Source organism: Poromitra crassiceps (assembly GCF_964638095.1).
Source record: "Poromitra crassiceps genome assembly, chromosome: 3".
NCBI lineage: Eukaryota > Metazoa > Chordata > Actinopteri > Beryciformes > Melamphaidae > Poromitra > Poromitra crassiceps.
Genome location: NC_139625.1, coordinates 56255607 through 56276410, shown reverse-complemented (window position 1 = coordinate 56276410; position 20804 = coordinate 56255607). Strand labels below are relative to the sequence as shown.

At 41.0% G+C, this 20804-nt stretch overlaps 1 protein-coding gene across 1 annotated transcript; it reads left to right on the top strand.

Moving 5' to 3' along the window:
• Positions 1-13725: 13725 nt before the first annotated feature.
• cpo (carboxypeptidase O) lies at positions 13726-20096 on the top strand (the record flags this gene model as incomplete). Its single annotated transcript, XM_083633082.1, has 9 exons — positions 13726-13793; positions 14670-14709; positions 15380-15481; positions 15620-15724; positions 16352-16468; positions 16933-17026; positions 17546-17748; positions 18686-18770; positions 19831-20096. The coding sequence occupies 9 exons, from the start codon at positions 13726-13728 to the stop codon at positions 20094-20096; spliced, it is 1080 nt and encodes a 359-aa protein (XP_083489208.1).
• Between the last annotated feature and the right edge of the window lie 708 nt (positions 20097-20804).

Genomic DNA, 20804 nt, shown 5'->3' with positions numbered 1-20804 from the left:
ATCAGCCGAGCAGCATTTTTCTAAACAAACCGCGTCACTGGGTGGCAACGGCAATGGAACCCTATGGAGCCCAAGTGGCGTGAGGGTTGAGTGTCTGACTCTAATCGACCAACTCTGTTTACATTTTAAAAACTGCGACAGTTCACACAACTTTAACACGACATGCATATATTATACATCAAACTCTTGAGCTAATTCTGCTCTCACTCAGAATGTCAAAATATAAGCGATGTCATGTATAGTTTTTGAGATATTAACGTTTGTTTCGCACAACTCATACTATTAACTGCCGCGGGGTTCCGCATTTCTGGGTGGCAAGTGACGTCAGGCTGATTCGTCCTATAAGGCTGTTTTTGGTGTTTCTCGACTACTAAGCTGTACAGCTTTAAGTCAGCTTTAGAGTCACACCCCCCCCCCCCCCCCCCCCCCGCCTCCCTTGCTGTGACAAGTTAATAGTGGCAGTCTCCAGACAGAGGGCATTGTAGATCAATAGAGCCACTGCATGCTTCAGCTGTGTGTGTTTGATTTGAGAGGAGTTTTATAAGTGCTGTCATACTTCCCCTATATACATGATCTGGTATATCGGTGTGTGTGTGTGTGTGTGTGTGTGTGTGTGTGTGTGTGTGTGTGTGTGTGTGTGTGTGTATGCACATACTGTACCCACTCTGATCTGATCTCGTAAATAGGTGTGTGTGTGTGTGTGTGTGTACACACATACTGTACACACTCTGATCTGATCTCATAAATAGGTGTGTGTGGGTGTGTGTGTGTGTGTACATACACTGAATGCACAAAATGTTTAGCCTGTCCTCAAAAGGAAAACAACAACATAATGTTGATTTTCAATTCATATTGCAGAGTCGGGAGCTGTAACCAGGAACTAACGATGATGAGTCGGCAACCTCGGGCGGTCTTTAACGTAATGACAGTCTGACATTGAAATAGCTTGTTGACACATAAGGGTGAAGGGCCGGGGTTGGCGGACCGGTAACGTCCTCGTCTTTCAACTTCCTCGTCGTTTGACTGTCCATAACCCAAACCATAATCCTAGTTGCCTAAACTTAACCAAGTTGTTTTAGTTGCTTAAACATAATCGACATTTAAACATAGCCAGCGTGACGTTTTCAAAGTAACCGACATGAGGCATATCATCTGCCCTCACCGTTTCACTCATTTTGGGAGTCATTATCTCTGCTAGGCGGGGATTATGCATTTGGTCGTCTGTGTGAGACTGAGTATCTTTTTGCCTGTAATACTCAACGACCTCTCGTGGTTGCGGTGATTCACAATTTGTGAAAAAACTATTTTATTGACTGTTTTACACCATCGTTACAATGACTGTATACGTCTGACCGCTGACTCCTCACTCCGGGTGGGAGGGGTGCAAAAGTAGCCTAATGGTCTGCGAGCTACTTACAGTAGCTTGCAAATTAAGGACAGAAAGTTTTGTTAGCACTTGTTTTGGAGAGCAGAATTGACCATTTGAGGCACCAGTCTGTTTTACCTGCAGTGTGCAGGCTAATTGGCTAATGTAAGCTAGTGGAGTGAGTGACTGAGCGAGAGAGCAAGCAAGCGTCCAACTATCACGTCACATCGGACGTTCTCTGTCCACACTGAATCCGTTGTCCGGTTCGACATTTTCGCATTCTAGTGTTCTAATGAGGATGTGGATATGTTGGTATGTATGAGGATGTGTTGAAATGTAAGGAGGTGTTTCCTTTTTTCATGAAGTCCACTGATGAGGTGAATCCAGGTAAAAGCCATTTTCCCTTATTGATTTCCCAATCGATACCAACAAGGAGATGTACATAAACAGAAGCAGGTATCAGGAGGATGTCACTAATATGATTTAGATTCAGTGTCTGCCTTGGTTGAGTGTCTTGTCAGTATGTGTATACGCTTGTTTGCTACAAATTCATCCCCCAATTATGGGATGTGATTAGCGTGATCATGTTATGATGGCCTGCATGGCGCCTCATGCCCATGGGGTACCAGGCGCTAATTCCTTCTACAAAACACCTCGCTGTAGAAACTGGTTACTACATATCAGATACTCCTGGGCCGGGGCTCATTACTGTGCAGTGTGCTGCAGTAAAAAACAAAAAAACAAAAGCCTGCGTCTCTCTCTGTCTCTGAGCCCAGGGCAAATCATTTCGCTCTGAAAAATGAAACAGGGTTTGTTTAATGCTTATGAGATCAACTTTGTGTGATTACTTATCTCACACATAGTATACACAAAATGACAGTGTGAACTAAAGCAAAGTGGCCCTTTGGATCAGCGGGCGTGGACAGTTTCCAGGGCCGTCTTGTGCCGCGGTGCAGCTGCATGTGCAGGTCGTTCCTCTATACGCTAACTGACACTGTGGCTCCTATTGTGAGTCCAATGTGGTAACAATAATATAATTTGTGTCAGGTGTTGATGTTGGTGATGACTTTAACTCAAACTATATGACTCTTCTTTACTTACATACTAGCGAAGTCACGATACCATCATTTCTACTTCGATACCGATACTCAGAAAAACATCGATACCATTTTCGATACCACGGGAAGGGGGGATGACGACACATCAAGAGGCATAAAAATAAAGTTAGACAGATGGATGGACAGACACACACACACTTCTCTATAATCTAGGCCTGATAACATTTTGAACTTAGACAGCATATCACTCCTGCTCTAGCCATCACGTTTAGCTTGTTGAAGCAACAGATACCCACCAATGATAGGGAGGGAAAAATCTGTGATTTTTCATGAAAAGAAAGCACTGATGGTATCGAAACTGTTGCAAATTAGTATTGTATCACTTTCAAATTTTCAGTATTGATACTTTTCGATACTATCGATACTTCTGACAACCCTATTACATACTAACATGAACAAACCTTTTTCAGCTATAAACAGTCGTGCCGCATCAGAAAGCATGAAAATCTCAGTCAATTTGTGAGTGAACAAAAAATAAACTTTGATTCCATGATTCCTTTCAAAACAACAAAACCACCACTGGGGGGCAACAGTGCTACAAGTGGCCAAATGGGACTTCAATTTCCCATCGCTCGTGTTTCACATCTAAAGCAACAATACAGATGGACCTAAACAATTAGGCTGCATGGCTCTCCGCTGGCCTCAACTGAGATCGCTAAGTCAGCAGAAAAAACAGGTAGAGTAAGTGTGTGTGTGTGTGTGTGTGTGTGTGTGTGTGTGTATGACTGTGTACACGCACACAAATGTTTGCGAGAGAGTGAGTAATCTCCAGTCCATTTCTCTTGGTCAAACAGTGAAGGCACCGTGTGTCGTTTAGTCTGCAGGTAGTTGGACCAGTGGAGAGGAGCCTACATGGCACCGCCGGTCAGCAGCGAGAGAGATGCCCACTGTATAAGGACAATAAAAGTAATGCACCGCTGATGGAGGAATGGCTGTGAATTATTTAGTGGGGGAAGACTTTAAATGTTCCCTATACTGCAGCAGCAGAGTAAAGTGAAGAAGCTTTCGCCCACGTTCAGACCTCATTATCTAATCAGTACAGATACGTTGATGCGGTTGTGATGCAAGACGCAGCTTGGGACCGTACTGTACGCCTTTTGGGCCGAGTTTTGTTCTTGCTGAAAAAAGATGACACAAATGAATAGCTCACAAAATGGGGTCCGGGTAGTGCAGTGGTATAGATTCACTGCCTAACCTGCAACCCATGTGTTGACTGCCTATCAACACGAGGGTTGGTCAGGGGGAGGGGAACTGGGGGGGAATAGCGTGATGCTCCCACGCGCTATGTCCTGCTGGTGAAACTCCTCACTGTCAGGTGAAGTACACCTCTCCTCAGATCGGCAGAGGGGGTGGAGCAACAATCGGCATTGGCCAAGTAGCCTACAATTGTCAAATAATAAACAATTGTCAAAAATAATCAAATGATGATTATATATATTAAAAGTAAAAGACTTCAAAATGAAAACACTACGTACAGTGGTTGCTGTTCTTTATGATAATGACATTATTGATGCAGAGAGCAGCAGCCACAATAGTGCAGTATGGTGATTGATTGCATGCAGCGGGGCTGCCAAACCTGATTTAAACAAAACTCTTAATTGTAAATCATTAGGTTACAGATCCTGGGAAAAACAGCCATCAATTATAAATAGGCTAAAGGAAATAGGTGACAGGGATGACTAAGAAACATCACATGTCCTAGCTGAAAATAATGGTTAATCATGGTTGTCAGCCTAAGTAACTGAAAGCAATTAGATTACATCACTGCAGTTTCAAAGTAACCATTTAAAAGTAGAAAAAAACCTTCCCAACACTGCCCACAAGTTAAAATTTTGAATTTAAGCTAATGACAGCCCGTCCCACCTTGTTGACTGTAGCTTTTATTTAAATTTCAGCAATAAAGCAATTATATGCATGCTTATTCATGATTATGAAAATTATGTATCTATCTATCTATCTATCTATCTATCTATCTATCTATCTATCTATCTATCTATCTATATCTATCTATCTATCTATCTATCTATCTATCTATCTATCTATCTATCTATCTAACTATCTTCTATCTATCTATCTATCTTCTATCTATCTATCTATGTATCTATAAAAGGGGCAAGTGGGCAATCTCTGTCTGTTCTCTGTTTCAATTTTTGTCCCACTGATGATGTCATAGTGATGTCATAAGAGCAAATTCATCTTATGACATCACTGATGATGTCTGATGATGTCATAGGCTGATATTGTGGTTTTTGGTTACACTTGGCAATTGTGACATCACTGATGATGTCACAATGTCTATGACATCATCAGTGATGTCTTCAGTGATGCAAAGTTGAGCTGTGCATGCCAATAGTGCAGGCGGGCTGCGCAGCGGCCGACCTGCGTATGCGAGCTGCAGGGCCAGCTCAGCGTGCTGCAGGGTGGGCTACAAATAGATAGAGATATTGCTCTTCTCCTGCCACCAGGTAGGCCACACCTGACATTTAAAAGGAATCGGGACAGCAACGGATTCGTAGTTCAAGTCATAAACACAAACCACAAGGTAGAACACTAATTGGTTTACAACACATCTTTTTGGACCAGGTGTTGCCTGGTGCCTGCAGAGTGATAAATACAATTTAACACCTCAACTTGGATGATTCATGTAGACAGCTTTATTGATTTACAGAAGAGATCAGGAAAGAGCAGAAGGGCAGAAGAGAAGCAAATAGAAGGAAATTGATAGGCAGGAATGGAATGAGTTGGAATGAATAGAATAGAAAAAAATAGAATAGATTGCAGCCGAACAAAATTATATAATAGGGGAGGACCGGGGATTGGTTGACTACAGGGTTGGTTGGCACACAGCTTTTTTCTGGTCCTTTGAAGCTCACAGAAAAAAAAATGTTACATCAAAATGTTCTTGAATTGTGTAGAGATACTGGTGGAAATGTGTTACTTCTTTAGACAGGAATCACATACATTTTGATATAAGATTTGAAAGTCTGTGATGGATGGTAGCTGGCTAACATATATTTATTTCATCATGAAGTTCCAATCTGAGCGAGGTTGGCTGGCACACTGATTTTGTGGCTGGTTGGCACACACTCTACAGGTCTAATCCCCATGTAGGGACTACACACACATGCACAAACAGAGAGGGGGAGAGCACAGGGAGAAAGTGAGAGGGAGAGAAATAACATGACCTATAGGCTTAATTGTTGTACTAATTTTTTACTTAGTTAAATTCTTATTAATTCTTATTTGAATGACCAATGGCAATAATAATTCCTATAAAAAAAAACGTTTCTTTGTTAACTCTTATTTAATTTTCTAATTTTCTAAAATAGATTATTGTGTTGAGTGTTGAGCCTGGTTGGCACGACATGCCTTTGAGCCGGTGTGGACATTAAACTAGCTGAGATTAGCTGGAAAATAGTCTAAAGATAAATTGTGCAAGAGAAAGAAGCCTAGGCGGGAGAGCGCAAAAAACTGTGCCAACCAACCCTACAACCCTACCAACAGCAGAACACTAGGCCTATAGAGCAGAATACAATAGGCTAATAATCCAATAGATCAGAACAGAGCCAATTCTTCCCCGGGCCAGTCCGGGTCGTGAGCGGTCTTACCTTTGGCTCTGGCTGGTCTGGGCGGGCTGGAGCCGTTACAGCTGATGTTACAGCCGGTCTCCAGGCTGAGGTTCCTCTGGTCCACATAACCCAGCACATCACCCTCCAGCTCCACACTCACATTCACCGCCTGCAAAGACATAATATAGCCTACTCCCTGCGGTGATGAGGAGTTAGCACTATATACTAGCCTACTAGCTTTTTTTTATTTTCTTTTTTCGGCTATTTAATCTGCACGGAAAACTACAGGCGCACGGGGAAACTTGCCGGTCCCGTCATAATAAAGAGATGGACGAAAGTTTGAGTTAACGGTCGTGACTCAGGCGAAACCGCGCGCAAGTGAACGGCTGAAATCCGTCTGTGTGTGGAGGAATGAAGCTGCGCGGCTGCAAGTGAAGAGACTGAACTCTCTCCTCTCGCTCTCCCCCCCCCCCCCCCCTCTCCGTCTCTCTCCCCCCCCCCCCCCCCCCCTCTCCGTCTCTCTCTCTCCCCCCCCCCCTCTCCGTCTCTCTCTCTCCTCCTCTATGTTGGAGGAGCTAAGTATTGATTTATCATTGTGAAGGTCTACAAGTCTTGAGGGGAGAGACCCTTCCTTCACTCATGCAGTGTAGGGTACTTTGCTCTCTCTCTCTCTCACTCACACACACACACACACACACACACACACACACACACACACACACACACACACACACACACACACACATGAAATTATTGTTAAACTCTAGCTTATGTAGCTCTATGCACCAGTAATCCCTTAAATAACCTTACATTTACATGCTTTCACCCCTCAATTTCACTCAAAATCCCCTTAAAATAGGGTAAGGGCCAAGGGAGTTATTAAGGGTAAGACCCCATGAAACCACCTTAAATAAGCTACACCTTAAAGTTTGACTAGCCTACTTAGCCTACTTCTTAAATGTAAAATTCAGCAGACTTTCCGTGTGTCTGTATTAGCGAATGGTATTAGCATGACATGACATAATATGTGTGTGATTGTGCAAATAAATAGGCCTGCAGACTATTGGCTTTGAAGTATGATAATCTACAGACACTTTCCAGTGTCTGTGTCCAGCATCTGTGTACAATATTTGACTATGTTGAACTCTCTAAAAGTCAGATTCATTATTATTTAGGCTAATAAAGTTACCCCAGTGGTTTCAAATTAGCTAATAAAAACAAAGCTAACACACAAACCAATAGTGGGCTAAATGCTAGCTCTACTAAAATGGATAGACGTAGGCTACATTTGAGTATTTCATGTTGCAGTTAGTTAACATTTACTCCACATGCCCAAATTTATTTGGATGCAAATGCAATTTTACGATTGGCCAGTTTCTGATGTGATATGCTTATGGAGAAAAGAATGAGCACTGTAACAGATGTGATTTAAAATGTAATTATCATACTTCAAGGTCAGTCTATCTTCAAGGTCAGTCTATCAATTTAATTTTGCATAATCACACGTGTCAGGTCATAATATCCTAATTAATACATGCATGCCTATACACATCCTTTATATAAAAGGGAGTAAGTGGGTTGTGCAATTTTGGTCACGTTTTGGTGGTCACATTTTTGGTCACGTTTTTGGTTACACTCAGGCAATTGTGATGTCACTGATGATGTCATAGACTTCAACTTCAACTTCAACTTTATTGATATCCCGAAGGAAATTTGGTTTGCAGCAGGCATGTGGACATATAATGTAGTACAAAAACGTCAACATCATCAGACATCGGGTGACACAGAGACACACACTCTAGGAGTGAACGAGTTCAAGTAAAAAATGAGGGCATTGCCTCCATAAAGCAGCAACAATAGATAGTAAATAGTAAATAGTGCAACATAAATTTTACATCAGTCAACGTGATAAGAATACTTTGCACTGCAAAATAAATACAGTATGTAAAAGAAATAGTAAAAATAGTAGAGATAAAAAACATAAGAGTGCATAGACATTGTGACATCATCACATTGTGACATCATCAGTGATGTCACATTTGCCCGAGTGTGTAACCAAAAACCACAATTGCTTGAGTGACATCACTGATGCTGTCATAAACAATGATGTCACAATGTCTATGACATCACCAGTGAGGCGAGGCCGTGCAGTGGCTGAGCTGTGTATGCCGAGCCTAGGAATCGAGTGCGCGTAGAGCGTGAGATGCCTAGTAAGCGTAAATATACATTATTTTTAGCAGGTTTAGCATTCCAGCTATTTTATTTCTATCCAGATTTTGGCATCAATCTCCCTTGGCCCCATGTACTCTCACTGTCAGCACTTCCACACTGAGAAAAGTCTACTGCTGATATCTGCTCCAGTGAGACAAAAATGCTTCATTCATATTACCTTATGAATTTCTATTCATTTCTCTGAAATGAACATCATAGTGAAGTGTGAAGAGTCCTAAACTACAAAATGTCCAGTCTGTCACCTGTTCCATATTTTCCAATATAATGTTAAATAGTAATGGACTCAAATGCTATCAAAAGCTGAAATTCACTGCTACTCCCCAAGAATATAGCCTACCAATTTTGTCGAGTTTTCAAGCGAAACACAAAGAAGATTTAAAGTCATGTTGGTGAAATGTCCACTAGGGACGGGGGACCATGTCCCTCCCTTCTTTTCAAAATCCAGATTGCATACCCTGTGGACTACATACAGACATTCACTCATTCACTATTATGGGTTACGTGGCCCCTTTAAGGTCAAAATTTGAGTTTGGCCACAAGGAACCATGGGACCGGGGGACTAATATGCCAGACAGACACAAGTCATTTTTTGCAAGTCCAAGTCAAATCTCAAGTCTTTGAGGTAGAGTCCAAGTCCAAGTCTCTCAAGACTTTGGTCACAAATGTAACAGTGTTGTGTTGGTGGTACTTGCAGCAACCCATGTTAAGGGCTTGCCCAGGGGTGGATACAAACCGCCAACCTTCGGCTTGGGGAGTAAAGTAGCTCAAGAGAGCTAGCTCCCTTGGCGGAGCTGATTAACATGCCTTTATACTGGGGAGTGTGTTTAACCAATCCACTCACTACCACACTGGACTCACGAGGAATCAACGCTGATTCACCTCGGTTACACAAGTCCAAGCAGCTTTGAAGTCAAGTCTCACGACTTTGGTCACAATTCCAAGTCAAGTCTCAAGTCATTGAAGGCCAAGTCAAGTCTCAAGTCTCTATGGATGAGTGTATCATCTGCTGGATGCCATCCAGTCTGCTTAGAACACTGAAGAGCTCAAACTAAGGAATTCAAAGCAGGTAGGCTACTGTATTATCCTCACTCCTTTATCTATTAGCATACATATTAGCATTGATTAGTTGACATTACTATTAGTAGACATTCCCTTCATGTTAATGCACCAAAAAACATTGTCTCACTCTCAAGTCAAGTCTCAAGTCACTGTGTTTCATAATATGGCATCCATTGGTACCAACATGCCATGCTAGCTTGTCGGGAATGGGGCTCCGAAGTTAGGCTAAATTTTGGCGAGGGAAAAATGGACATGGCCTTTTTCAAAAGGGTCCCTTGACCTCTCACCTCAAGATATTTGAATGAGAATGGGATCTATGGGTACCCATGAGTCTCCCCTTTACAGACACAGACACTTTATGCTAATACCATGCAAATGTTCTATCTTTTTTTTGCATGCAGTATAAATGGGTTATTTTCCCCAATTCTACAGGAGGCATATTTGAATATTTCTGCATACTGGGGTAAACAGTCTTAGAATTGCATGAGTTGGGTATGAATGGAAAGCTGATACTCTGAGTGATTTAAATGAGCCAATTGTATTCATGTGTGATGTTAGTCTCCAGCCATTTCATTGTAGTGAGACCATTTTTTGAAACTTGACCTCACTGTATAAAATGACCTATTGTGACCTCTAGGATAATCACAGCCTCATGAAACTTTACACCTATAAACTAGAGACCTACAGTAGGGCATTCAGGGGATGTATGGCTTCCGGTATAGGCCTATTGACAATAAGGGGGTTTCTGAGCAATTTCCAGAGCAGAAGTGCTCGCACGCGCACACACACACACACACACACACACACACGGTGTGTAAGTGTTGTAAGGTTGTGTCTGAGTGCAACAGAGGGCCCTGCCTCTCATCTCAAAGCATTAGTACTTTCATCTATCATTATGAACAAACAGCCTGTGATGTGAGCTTTGATTCTTTGGAACACACACACACACACACGCACGCACACACACACACACACAGTCACACACACGCACACATGGGCAAGGCTGAGACAGGTCTTGTCTCTGTAATATCTTATACACACACACGCACACACACACACACAGGGGCAAGGCTGAGACAGGTCTTGTCTCTGTAATACCTCATAAGCAGCACATGAATAGACATAGTGCATGTCAGCAAAGACATTGTTGCTGGGCCGTAACATGCAAGCGTTGTACTGCAGTCGTATTAGCAAAACAGCCAGAGACCAAGGAGGTACGGAACAGAGAAAAGGCTCCACCAGTTGCACATAATTGAATCTCAATAGGTCAAGATGTGGATTAGCACAAGGAGAATGCTGATGATGCCAAATTGCCAAGACTTAATTACTGAATACTTTTTTGTTCTATCCATCTGAAAAGAGGGACACCTTGTATAAAATGACTTTTTTGTAAGATTTTGTTTTACTTTTTTTAACAAACCTTAGCCTGCCTGGTATCCAGCTCACTCTTCATTCACTGCGGCTGGTTACCAGGCTAAGCTAACCTAGCTTCTTGGGTGACTGGACACACGGATGCTCTTTTATTTAATGGGCGATTCGACCCAACCCCCCTTTCAGATTAAAATGTATTCCCATAATGCATACAATGTAATTTGGGATAAAACACTCAACTCATTATGAATCAGCTCTTCAATGTCAGCTTCCTTCCAAACTTAATCTTCTTTCTTGCCTCTGCTGCACACATCACCTGTTTTAGCCTTTGATGGTCTTACAATACAGGTTTCATCTAAATCCAGCATTCTACTGACCTCTGCTGGTTGGTTGTTCCTTGTAAAGATTTTACTGGGGCGAAAGTCTATCTAAAAGCAGAACCACCTGGGAGTAGTAGTAGCCTAGTAAATGTCCCTTTTGCTACTCTCTCGATTAGTGATTACTATACAACACAAAAGAGACATACAGGATAGAACTACACCCAGTTCATGAAATAATTGAAATAACAGCCCACACCATCCTGCCAGCCAAACCTCATGCAGTGAGCCCCGATGTGAAAATCAGATTCCTGGAAAAGTTTAGAGTCAAATTAAATTAGCCACAGTGATTTCAGCTTGTTATTTCCAAATAAAAATCTAGATTGGTTTGCTGAGAGGCTGTAAGCAGCCTGCCTGTTGACAGCTGAGGTAGAACAGCTTCATTTCCGTCCCACTGAGAAATGAGACATTGTTTATGCTTGTGGTATCATTTGAATTTACAAGTTTAACATGTTTTTATAATGCTCAGAGTCGGGAGACCTTCCACAAAAGGTTAGTCGGATGCTCATTTCAAACAATAATTTTATATAACCATTTTCTCCCTTATGAGAATTTGTACATTGCTGTAATAGAACAAGCAATAAGTGGCAGATAACCAATCGTTATCCAATCTGATAACCCAGAGTCTATTTCGGCATGTAAATAGTGCCGAAATAGACTCTGGGTTCCCAGATTGATCGTTATCTAACACCCCATTTACACCTGGCTTTTAAATGTGACCTATATCTGGACAAGTTATCTGGATGTTATTTGGATAAGGAAAAACGCATGTACGCTAATGTAAGGTCTAAATGGATGTGATCAGAACTTCCTGACCACATCTGGAGGTAGACTGGCTCACATTGTGTTCTTACACCACATTTACAGCTGGTTTTTAAATGTGACCATTATCCAGATAACTTATCCGGATACAGGTCACATTTAAAAACCAGGTGTAAATGGGATGTAATAGACTAATCACAGAGGTTTGTAAAGTGGGAAAACCTTGGGGCCTCCCCAAGGGGGCTCCAAACAGTTCCAGGGGAGGCTCGAGTGAATGGAAGTGGGGAAAAATTACATTAGTTATATTAAATTAGTTATCAAAAGGAAATCACATAGAATAGCCTAAATCTGTGCGATTTGGTTAAACAGATTCAGTTCAGAGATACAGTAGTTTTGGGGAATTACTTTTCTTTACTGTTTTTACTGTTCTCTCCACTTTCCCAGTCATGACAACATTTTGGCCTTATAAGAGAGACCTTCTTTACGCAATTTATGTTGCCTGAAGTATGTCAAACAGCAATACCAGGCTATCTTGGCTCAATTGTTGAGTGCCTATGGGATAATGATTATGTTATTTGACCCCATAGGCTCCCAACAATTGAGCCAAGGGGGGTGGGGGGGCATGCCTTTAGTCTCAGACTTTGAAAAACCCTAATGTACTGATTACATCAATAAAGCCTTGTTTCATCATCCAACTCTGCAAATAATTACAACCCAAACAGTCAGTTGAATTCAAGGACACTGGAAGATCCAAGGTTTACCCAATATGCCAATAAAGTAAAATTGTAATTAAGAAATGTTCACTTCAATGTGAACACTTCCAATCAAGTTTTTCTAAGGTTTAGCCATCACGTACTATCAAAGTACAGTCGAAAGTAATGAGCTATGAAGTGGTCTATAAAATCCTATACATTGTCTGATCAAATTCCATCAAATTCAAATCTGCAAGTTCACATCCAGAGCTATATTACAAAATTGTATTTATTTATTAGTAACAATTCATTATGATGCGCGAAACAGATAGAAGGCCATACAGTAAAAGCTGTTTGCATACCAGATAACATAGGACTACTGCACATGTAATTCCTTAAGTTACCCTCCATTTTCTAAAGTATCAGCTTATACAGTACATTGTATAAAATAAATGAAACTCACATTTGGTGAGACTTCTAAAATTACAACTAAGAAAAATAAAGTTTGTTTTGAAGACTAGCAAACCGTCCTGCGTTTGAGTTGAGTAAACTATCATGTAGCATCTGATTTTATGACGTGCAAGATGGTGGACCTTTGCTATTTATTAAATAAACACATAAACAACTCGCAGTGTGCAGGGCTCCAATGTCCACTCATTTATTGCACCAAGGTGATGTTTTGAGCACCACTGCTCTTCATCAGACTCAAGTGACAATGCAAGGCACCATCTTAAATATACACATGATAGCTGCTCTTCATCAGACTCACAAGTGACAATATGGTAATAATGTGATATGGCATAAGTTGTCTTTTCCTGGGTCATTTTCTGAACTTACCAGACTGTTCTAGCTGTTCTATTATTTGCCTTAATACCTACTTAGTTATTATATCCACATTACTGATGATTGTTGATCAAAAATCTCCCTGTGTATATATTTTGTGAAAGCACCAATAGTCATCGCTACAATATTTTGAGCCAGAGACAAAGAGTATAGCCTACAGAGACCAACACATTCAAAGTACTATACTAGTTGTGCTGCATGTTCAGATCCCCTCCTGATGTCCTACAAGGGGCAAAGGTGTGTCTTTATCAGGTAGGTGGCTACTATAAAGGCTGTCATACTGAGGTCAGTGTATTTGGTAGCTGCAAAGAAGCAATTCGTTTTCAAAAAGCCACAATGCTGAACTCTATGGGATTGTCCCTTTTCATGATGCTGTCAATGGTTGGAGCAGCAACGGTGGAAAGGTGAGTTGGGGCAGAAAGTTACTAAGATGTGTCAAATAGTAATGGCAGAATGATCATGCAGTTGGCTCGGCTGTAGAATAGCTAGATTGTGTGCTTTGCCAAAATCTGCTCTTGCTCTTGTGTTTTTGGCTATACAGTATGCTTGCCTAAATTTGTTCAATTTTGTTCATTGATTGGGTTTAGTTAGATCTAAATAGACAATTCTATCAAGTCCTCTGAGACATGCTTGTGATAAGGGGCTGTATAAATAAACAAACAAACTTGTTGGAAAAGTTACTTTAATGTGTTACAAAAGCATTGATCACATGCTAAAATTTGTAATAAATGAATCAAATCTACTGGTAACATAATCTGATTATTATCGGCTACTTTTAATCAATCTGTAACCAAAATTCATAAAATATAGTTAAACAAGCATTAGACAGCAAAATTATATCAGCATATAATCTTAGAATATAAATGCCTTTTCTGCTCAAACCTGTTTGTGAGGGATCCAACACTTAATTAACTGTTTTTCAAAGTATCTGTACTTTGATCCAATTACCGCAAATCCCCAACTGTTCACCCTCAACCTTGGAACCAAATAAATGTTGAATATTGAAACTAAGATGCACTCTTCCATATTTGCAAATTACTTCGATTATCTACTGGATATTAATCATAATTGGCCTGCAGATTACAGACCTGAGTTTTACTGTAGAGACATCAATGACAAAGACTACCTCTAATTAGAGTTACCTGAAAGGCAGCATTTAATTTCAAGAGATGTTTTCCTATGGCAACGCATGAATGTATGGATTTAGGAAATACATGTAGTGTACATAAAACCTGTACTACTCTAATGTATTTGTTTGGTGTGGTGTGTGTGTGTGTTAGAGCGGAGTATGACTACTACAGATATCACCCCATGGCAGAGGTAAGAAAGCCCAACAGTAGTTGATTTGTCGTCACTCTTTATGGGGCACAAAGATATCATTTAATCAAGAAATATGTGAGCCATTTATTATTACATGTTTTCTTTTGGTTGATGGCACAGCAAAACCTACAACCTACAGTATGACACCTTGAGGAGATTCTTTTGGCTATTAGAAATGGGCTGGTGCGCAGGTAGATCTGTTAGACTTGTTCAAAAAGAAGAAAACTACAGGTATGAGAAATGTCAGAAGTCTGTAATAGAAAAATAACTAATCATTTTTCACTCACAAGTCACAATGGTTATTTATTTTCTATAATTTAGCCGACACCTTTAGCCTTTGAAGCAGGCAAAAGAGAAACATAAATTAAACAGGGAAGTTGCCAGGCAACAAAATAAATAGGAAGTCAATATTAACTACCGGTATTTGAATTATTATTTGACTTTTGTTGTTGAAGTGACAGGTAATAACCATCAAAGAGAGGAAGCTCTTTGCATGTCATCCTCACATTGGACTAATAGAGCACAAAGGCCTTTATAAGTGCCCAATTTGGTGCAGTGGCTCATCATTTACTGCTTTGTAATCTATGGTAATCAAGGAAACGGATAACTGCCAAGGCTGAAACAACTGTAACCCACACACACACACATGTAATGCTGCTCCACCCTATAGATCACTACTTGGATGGAACAGATGACAAGAGATCACCCTGATGTGGTGTCCAGGGTGGTCTATGGCCAGACGTATGAGAAGAGGGAAATTAGTTTGCTCAAGGTAATCCACCTTTCACACAATTCATTGAATTAATGATCTGACATACTATGCTAAATCAGCATGGGCCAGTATTGGAATGTGTGGATGTGTGTGAGTGTGTGTGCATCGTAATGATAATGTCCCCCTCTTATCTTGCAGGTGGGAATCAGCACTGGATTGAAGAAGAAGGCTATCTGGATGGACTGTGGTATCCATGCCAGGGAATGGATCTCCCCTGCCTTCTGTCAGTACTTTGTCCGACAGGTGAGAGAGGGTGGGGGAGAGAGAGAGAGAGAGAGAGAGAGAGAGAGAGTGAGAGAGAGAGTGCACGAGACATACTAGGATTCAGGCTCCAGGCTCCAGGCTCCATCTGGGCCCTTCTTGATCTAACTTCTTTCTCTCTCTTTCTAAAAAAAAAAAAAAAAAAAAAACTAACCTAGACTAAACTTGTACCACTGTTCCCTCAGAGGTTGTAGTTGTCATAGACTGTGTTGCATAGTTGATTGCTCTATTGCTGACAAAAATGTGTTAATGTAAGTCGCTTTGGATAAAGGCGTCTGCCAAATTACGTAATGTAATGTATGTAATGATTCAGTACTCTATATAATCTATCACCAGGTTAAAGGACCAGCCAATAGCAGAAGGCCAGTTCAGTACCCTACTTTTCACCTCAGCCTCAGCACAGATTTGGGTGGGGTTTAGTTACTCTGTAAATGAAGAAATGTCAAAAATCAAATTGTATTGCAGGTTTGACAGGTTGTTTTATGGTCTGGGGCGAGCCTCCATCATGTTGGTGGTGGATGATACTCAAGATAATATTGCATATTTAATAAAAGGCAATAAGTCATCCAAACTATGGGTGTAACCCTAATGTTTACATCTCCACATCAGATCCTGCAGTCGTATAAAACAGACTCCAAAGTAAACGAGATGATGAAGAACATGGACTTCTACGTCACTCCCGTGCTCAACATGGACGGATATATCTTCTCCTGGACGAACGACACGGTCAGCGCTCATACCTTTTTGCTACTTTCAATGCACTAGGCTGCTCAGAGAAGATATGAGCCTGCATGCTGTATTAGAAATGTCCCTAATAAACAGAGCTAATGAAAAATACCGGTAGCAAGCTTCTCCAGCTCTCAAGCTGCCCATCTACAGGGTAGGAGATGGCAGAATGGAGGCCAATACAGGCACAGTAGACAAATGAGTTACAATCCAATCATTGGGGAAATGGATGGCATTTCCGATGTTGAGTATGCCGCAGATACAGTATTATAGATTTATTAAATACCGCTACCTTGTTTTCTGATGAATACCAACAAGCAATATCCCAAAGCGATGCCAGGCAATATTAGAGATTGTAAACATTTAAAGGGTGGGCTACTGTAGAGAAACATGGAATGCTCTGCTTTATTTACTGCTAAATGGATTAATTGATCAGGAGCGACTGACCACTCTGACCTGTTTAGACTCGGCTGTGGAGGAAGTCCAGGTCACCGGGACCTGCGGGCTGCGACTGTTATGGCACAGATCTCAACCGCAACTTCAACGCCAACTGGGGCAGTAAGTGTTGTGATTCTCCACCTCCAAAACTGCAGGTTAACTTGTGACTAAAATCTTAACTTCAGGGCACATGGCTTTGTTACAGTGTAGCAATTGACCCATCCTAAATCAAAGTTACTGTTGCTAGGTAGGTCAAACTTTTAGCCTACAGCTAACAGTCAAACACAAGTGTCAAACAAATGTTAATACGGTATCTAAAAAAATATACATCGTATCGCTCATATTTTGACATTGTGAGTGAGAGCAGAAGTAACCGAAGGGTTTGATGTATAATATGTAATGTTAAAGTTGTGTGAAGTGTCTCCGTTTTAAAATGTATTTATGTATTTAAATGAATTTAGTTTAAAAAAAAGTGCAGCCAGGAAAGTCTGCGGGCTTTCAATGGTCAATTGCACAAATCGCGTGACAAATCATACACACCAACTGATGAGTGTACAAAATATGAGGACTACTTTCCTCACACAGCCATCACATTGACATCAACATGACATCATCTATGTCTCTGGCTTGTTTTCACAGCGGTAGGTGTATCGACTGACTGCTGCTCGCAGGTGTACTGTGGCACCGGTCCTCTTTCGGAGTCCGAGGCCCAAGCCGTGACTTACTTCGTCGGCTCGCGGAAGGAGGACATGCTGTGTTTCCTCACCATCCACTCCTACGGCCAGCTGCTCCTGGTTCCCTACGGACACCCCAACTTCACCGCCTCCAACTACCAGGAGCTGGTATGAACAGGACCTACAAATACAGCCATTTGCCATCATACAAATGAACTGGGAATTAACATGCATTGCACTAGGGCATTCACAGACTAGTCGACTAGTAAAACCACTAGTCGACACTGTGCTTAGTAGTCGACTAGTCGTTTTAGCAACAAAACAAAACATTTTTTTTTTTTTTTTTTAAGAAAGAACATGAGGTATTTACACGACATACATGGACTATCATATCCCATATCCCCCACAAAGAACATCAAAACACAACAAAACAAAACAAGAAAACTGCATAAGATACACAATAATCCAAGAACAAACAAGACTATTGGACAAACAACCAAACAAAAACAATGCATTCAAAGTAAATACATAGATCTTGCCCTGTTGGCAGCTAGGAAATGCATAGCTTTAAATTGGAAAGCATCCAATCCCCCAGCTGTAGTTCACTGGTGGAATGAACTCTCAAGCTACCATACGTTGGATAACATTTACTACAAGAGCAAAGGCAGATTCTTAGACATCCCCAAAATATGGCAACCACATACAGAGTTTGACTTTAAGAACTTTTTACCCCAGTGTCATTAGGCTTATCAGGATAGGAGCTGAATGCATTGTTTTTGTTTGGTTGTTTGTCCAATAGTCTTGTTTGTTCTTGGATTATTGTGTATCTTATGCAGTTTTCTTGTTGTGTTTTGATGTTCTTTGTGGGGGATATGGGATATGATAGTCCATGTATGTCGTGTAAATACCTCATGTTCTTTCTTAAAAATGAAAAAAAAATATATACAGTATATATATTATTATTATTATTATTTTTGTACAATTCATTAGCATTCAAGCAATTGGAATCAGGTATCTTAGTGTACAGCAGGCACAATGAATATCATGGTGATTATTACTCAATTATTTCAATGATTATGACAACAGTTATTGCTAATTGCCTTAGATGGAGGTTGGTTTGGGTGCAGCAGAGGCCATTCGTAAGGTTCATGGGATGAACTACACTGTAGGAACCTCGCCAGATATATTATGTAAGTATGGACATCCCGTTTAACCTGATGCTGCCAGATGGTTTGTTTTCACAGAACCATCAGGGAATGCACTCCATGATTGGAAGTTGATTGGAGGTTGGAAACCCTCATTAGTGTTTTGCTTGCACCTGTGTTTACCCTGCCTTTTCGACAGAAAATGGCCCCTGTGAAAAGGGTCTATTGCTCTGAACCTGGTTCAGATTCAAACCAGTAGATTGGAGCGTAGCAAGATGGATTTGTTGTGTGATCATGATCTCACAATCTCGCACGAATGGTCAAAGTCCCAACTGGTCGAGTAATTTGTATGCAGAGATGTTTCACCCAGTTTCCATTTGAATTAAATATACAGTATATCAGCTGTGGAGCGATAGGGTGTATTATTGCAGGCTGAGACTGTACTGTAAGATAATTGGGTTCAAGGTCCGGAGTCATCTGAAAACTTTAATAAATAGACTGTTTAAAGCTTAATGGGGAAATTAAGTCTTCGTGCATTAAGCTTGATTTTCTACACAGGTTATTTTTAAGTTTGTGTCATCATTGTAGCTACAAGTCATTAACTCTAAGAATGTGACACTATGTATTTGAATCCCTCATCTGCTTGAGTATGCATGCAGATCATGGGAACCAATTAAAATGTAACTGTAAGTTAAATTATCTGTTTATATACATATTTTATTTAGCAAATTAGAAACCCTGAAAGGAACTGGCAAATATTGATCAAATGTTCTCAATTTTGCCAGATGCTTTTATACTTTGGTTACTCTGAAATTCTCCGTAATCCTTTTCATGGATAAGGCACCTGAGCAATTTTGTAATGATGAATTAAATTGAAAATGTCCACTAGTGGATCAATAAAGTGCAATTTTTATCTTATCTTATGAATTGTAACAAAATTGCAACATTTGAAATGACTAGTTATTATTATTAGTAGTAGTAGTATTTGACAGATACAGCCTGATCTGTTCGCAGTCCCTCTACATGATTTAATCTCCCGTGGGGGGACAGTAGAACACGGCGCAAACAGACAACAATATCAACCTCTCTCTCTCTGGCTCTGCAGACGCCAACTCCGGCTCATCCAGAGACTGGGCTCGGCTGTCAGGGATCCCCTTCGCCTACACCTTCGAGCTGAGAGACAAGGGACAGTATGGCTTCAAGCTTCCCGAAGATCAGATCCAGCCGACCTGCGAGGAGGCCTACAGCGGGGCCATGCACATCATCAGCCACGTCCACGACAAGGCCTTTAACAGCGCCGTGGCTGCCGCCGCCGCCACCCTGTGGGCCACGCTGTTGGCAGTGGGCGTCACTAGTGCCAACATGCTGTGAGAGGGAGGGGGGAATGGACGAGTGTTGAATGTGTGTCAGCATCTTAGAAAAGATATCTGTATCTGTATCTATATCTAGTGTTTCCCCTAGCATTCTACAGGCCTGGCGGGCCCGCCAGGCCAACGGCGCCCCCGCCAGGCCAGAAAAAGAATAGAAAAAACTGTTTTTTATTTTATTTTTCTCCTGCTCTCCCCAAAATTTCAATAAACCTTTATGGCATATTATTACAATACAGCAATACTGGTGTTGACAGTAATAGAAGATGCCACATCATTCAAAACAATGCTGTTCCAAAACATGTCAACGTGTCATTGCCTGCGAAACGCACATCCCATAATACAACTGTTCGCATCGCATCCCATAATAGTATGATGATACTTGGGATGCCATTGCGAACATAGATGCGAACAGGTTAGCTAAAAGTTTAGCGTCGCCACTCGCCAGCGAGGGCCCCCACCATTGCGGTCGAGGTATGTTTCGAAATCCTCCAGGCCTGAAAGATTTTCTAGGGGAAACACTGATCTACAGTATATTTTAACAAATACTTATACGGTACCTCAATGTTGACTCAATTATTGCAATTTTTTATTCTACTCTTCTATTCTGAGATGGAAAAAATAAATCGTGGGAGTCATTTTAGTTATTTAAGTCATCTTTTACTTCAAATTCAGACCTCTCTATGGTGGTATTCCATGAACACACATCATT